Source organism: Ipomoea nil, unplaced genomic scaffold, assembly GCF_001879475.1.
Source record: "Ipomoea nil cultivar Tokyo-kokei standard unplaced genomic scaffold, Asagao_1.1 scaffold2792, whole genome shotgun sequence".
NCBI lineage: Eukaryota > Viridiplantae > Streptophyta > Magnoliopsida > Solanales > Convolvulaceae > Ipomoea > Ipomoea nil.
Window position 1 is genome coordinate 1,192,729 of NW_017619220.1, and position 3,800 is coordinate 1,196,528.

The window sequence follows — 3,800 nt, forward strand, 5'->3', positions numbered from 1 at the left end:
AGTGCTCGTAGACACGGACAGCTCGGTAATGTCATGTACTACGACACGTTCACCCAGCTCGGCCTCTCAAGAGACCAGCTGGAGCAGGTCAGGACCCCCCTATCCGGGTTCACGGGGGACTCGATCGAGACGGAGGGATCAATTAGCTTGGAAGTGGAGATAGGCACCTCGCCTCACCTCAATAAGTGGAAAATCGAGTTCGTGGTCGTAAAAATCAGTTACGCCCACAACATGATACTCGGCCGACCTGCCCTGGAGGACCTCAGGTGCGTGATTTCCTAGGAGCACATGTGTCTCAAGTTTCCAACATCAATCGGGGTCAGGACCACCCTGGGGGACCAGAGAGTGAGTCGTAGCTGCTACCTACGAGCATGCCGCCAGATGGGCAAGACAGGCCTCCGAGTCCACACCATAGCTGAGAAGGCATTACGAGAGGAGGCGGGTCGGCCCCGGGCCGAGCCCATAGTTGAGTCGGAGGAGGTCGTCTTGGATCTCAACTGCCCCGATCGGGTTGTGAAGGTAGGGGTCGGCCTCCTGGATGAGCTCCGGGCTCGCATCATCGAGACGATCCGAAGTTACAAGGAGATCTTCGCATGGGGCCCCCAAGACATGCCGGGCCTCAGCCGCGAGGTGATCAAACACAAGCTGGCCGTGGACCCCGCGGTCAAGCCAGTCCAACAACGCAAGAGGTACCTCTCCACCGACAGAAGAGAGTTCGTGAAGAAAGAGGTCGGCACCCTCTTGGAGATAGGTCATATCAGGGAGGTCCTATACCCCACCTCGTTAGTAAATGTGGTCCTCGCCCCAAAGCCGCCCACCTGGAGGATGTGCGTGGACTACACCGACCTCAACAAGGCCTGTCCTATGGACCCCTTCCCGCTCTCCAACATCGACCAGCAGGTGGATGAGACAGCAGGTTGTGCTCTCATGAGCTTCCTAGACGCGTTCAGAGGGTACCACCAGATCTTCATGGAGGAGGCCGACGAGGAGAAGACAACTTTCACCACCCCGGAAAGGGTCTACTGTTACAAGGTCATGGCCTTCGGGCTGAAGAATTCAGGTTCCACCTACACTTGAATGGTGGGCAAGGTGTTCAAACAAGTCCTCGGCCGCAACCTGCAGGCTTATGTCGACGACATGATTGTGAAGAGCACCGAAGCCAACCTGCATACGGACGACCTAGCTGAGGTATTTTCAATTATGCAGCGTTGCAATTTGCAACTGAACCCCAATATGTGCACTTTTGGGGTCCACCGGGGGAAGTTCTTGGGGTACATGGTTTCCAAGAAGGGCATAGAGCCCAACCCCGACAAAGTTAAAGATATCCTGGACATGGAGCCCCCAAGGTGTCTTCGGGAAGTCCAGCGCCTTAATGGGCGACTAGCAGCCCTCGGTCGTTTCCTATCGAGGTCGCCCGAAAGATCTCTACCGTTTTTTGGAGTACTCAAGAAGACCAAGGGGTTCGAGTGGTCCTAGGAGTGCCAAAGGGCTTTCGAGGACCTAAAAACGTATCTGATGTCGCTCCCCCCTGGCCAAGCCCGTTAATGGAGAGGTCTTATTTTTGTACCTCGATATCTCCCAGGCCGCGGTCAGCTCCGTGCTGGTCTGGGACGATGACGGGGTCCAACGACCCGTGTACTACACGAGCCGAGCTTTACGGGGGGCGGAAATCAGATACACGCCCGTCGAGAAGGCCCTCTTCGCGGTAGACATCACCACAAAGAAGGTCGGCTACTACTTTCAGGCCCACCCCGTCCACGTCCTCACCAACCAGTCCCTAGATGCGGTGCTGAGGACCTCGGGGTCGACCAGCAGGTTGGTCAAGTGGGCCATGCGGCTGAGCCAGTACGACATCCAATTTCGAACCCGTCCAGTCATCAAGAGGCAGACACTAGCTGACTTCATAGTCGAGTGCACCGCCCGGGAGGCCACCGAGCAGGTCCGAGACGAAGACGAGGAGTGGTGGACCCTTTCCATAGACGGAGCTTCGGGACCAAAATGCTGCGGGGGAGGGGTCGTCCTCATCACACCCGAGGGGTTCAGAGCCTACTATGCCCTCCGTTTCGCCTTCAAGCTGTCCAACAACGAAGTCGAGTACGAAGCGCTCCTCGGAGGGCTCCGGCTAGAGCTAAACATGACGGTCGAGAAACTCAGGATCCGGTGTGACTCTAGGCTAGTGGTGGGCCAGGTCACGGGAGAGTTCGAGGCAAGTGACAAGAGAATGAGGAGGTACCAGGATGTAGTGCTCCAGCTCTTGGGCCAACTAATAAACTATGAAGTCCTACAGGTACCTCGGGATCAAAACACGGATGCCGACATGTTGTCCAAGCTCAGCCAAGGGGCCCCGGAGCACATCTCTAAAATTTCTCGAGTTGAAGATTTTGAAAGGTCAAGTCTGGAGTCCTACCCAGTCCTACCTATACAAGGCCGACCTCCCTGTTGGTTGGATTATCTTAAGGAGTACAAGCAAAAAGGTACGCTACCTCCTGATGAGGTCGACGCCAAGCTAGTGAAGTGGCGTGCCCCCATATATGTCATCATGGGGGACACGCTCTATAAGAGGTCGTACAACGGTGCCCTGCTCCGCTGCTTGTACCCGGACGAAGCCAGGTCGGTCATGGAAGAAATCCACAAAAGGACCTGCTCCGCCCACCAAGGCGCCTTCACGATGGCCTGCCGAGCCATCTTGCAGGGGTACTTTTGGCCGAGAATGGCCAAAGAGTGCGCCAACTACGCCAGAAGCTACGAGACATGCCAGCACTTTCAGGTCGGCCCCGCCCGACCCGCCACGAACTACACCCCGATAAGCTCGGTCATCCGCTTCTCCAGGTGGGGAGTGGATATAGTCGGAGCTCTACCTATGGGGTCGGGCAAAAGAAAGTACCTCATAGTGGCTGTCGATTACTTTACCAAATGGGTAGAGGCGAAGCCGCTGGCAAGCATCACAAGTGCTCGTTGCAAACAGTTTGTCTACCGAGACATTTTGTGATGTTTTGGGGTCCCGATGCAACTCATCATCGACAACGGACGCTAATTCGAAGGGCAGGAGTTCGAAAGATTCTGCGCCGAGTGGCGCATCAACCATAGCCAAGTGGCCTTATGCTATCCACAAGCCAATGGGCAGGTGGAGAACGCCAACCACACCATAGTGAACGGTCTAAAGAAGAAACTTGAATCCGCAGGTGGAGCATGGGTGGAAGAGCTCGACGCCATCCTATGGGCCTATCGCACCACCCCCAGGAGGGCCACGGGGAAACACCGATTTCTTTAGCCTACGGTTTTGAAGCCCGGGCCCTTGCAGAGATGGTCATACCCTCCCGCCAAGAAGAAGAATATGACCCCGACACCAACGAGGAGCACCATAGGCCCGACCTCCACTTGGTGGATGACAGAAGAGAGGCAGCCTCCATCCGAGCTGAAAATTACCAAAGGCAAACTAAGTCCTACCACGACAGACGAGTACAACCCCGTTACTTCCAAGCAGAAGATTATGTACTCAGGAGGAGAGAGGCAAGCCAACCCCAAGCCGGAGGGAAGTTCGCTGCGAACTGGGAGGGACCCTATATTGTGGCAGCAGTGGTCCGTCCCGGCAACTACAAACTCAAGAACCCCAAAAGAAAGGTGATACCCAGAGTTTGGAACTCGGAGCGTTTGTTGAGGTACTAACAGTGATCCACCATGGACCGACTCGGCCGTTAGGACCATTTCCTCTCCCTTTTTCAAATAATGTCACAAGAGGCGGCAGGTCCCCTCCGTTGCTATAAGCAGAATAAAGTTTTGTATTACGTCACATATTTTCT

The 3,800-nt window shown here is 55.3% G+C and overlaps 1 protein-coding gene across 1 annotated transcript; it reads left to right on the plus strand.

Annotated features, from left to right (window-relative positions):
* Nucleotides 1–1,077: 1,077 nt before the first annotated feature.
* On the plus strand, nucleotides 1,078–2,989 carry LOC109157769. The gene is made up of 2 exons (XM_019305608.1): nucleotides 1,078–1,440; nucleotides 1,583–2,989. Exons 1-2 carry the CDS (start codon nucleotides 1,078–1,080, stop codon nucleotides 2,987–2,989), a joined length of 1,770 nt encoding a protein of 589 aa, XP_019161153.1.
* The last annotated feature ends 811 nt before the right edge of the window (nucleotides 2,990–3,800 follow it).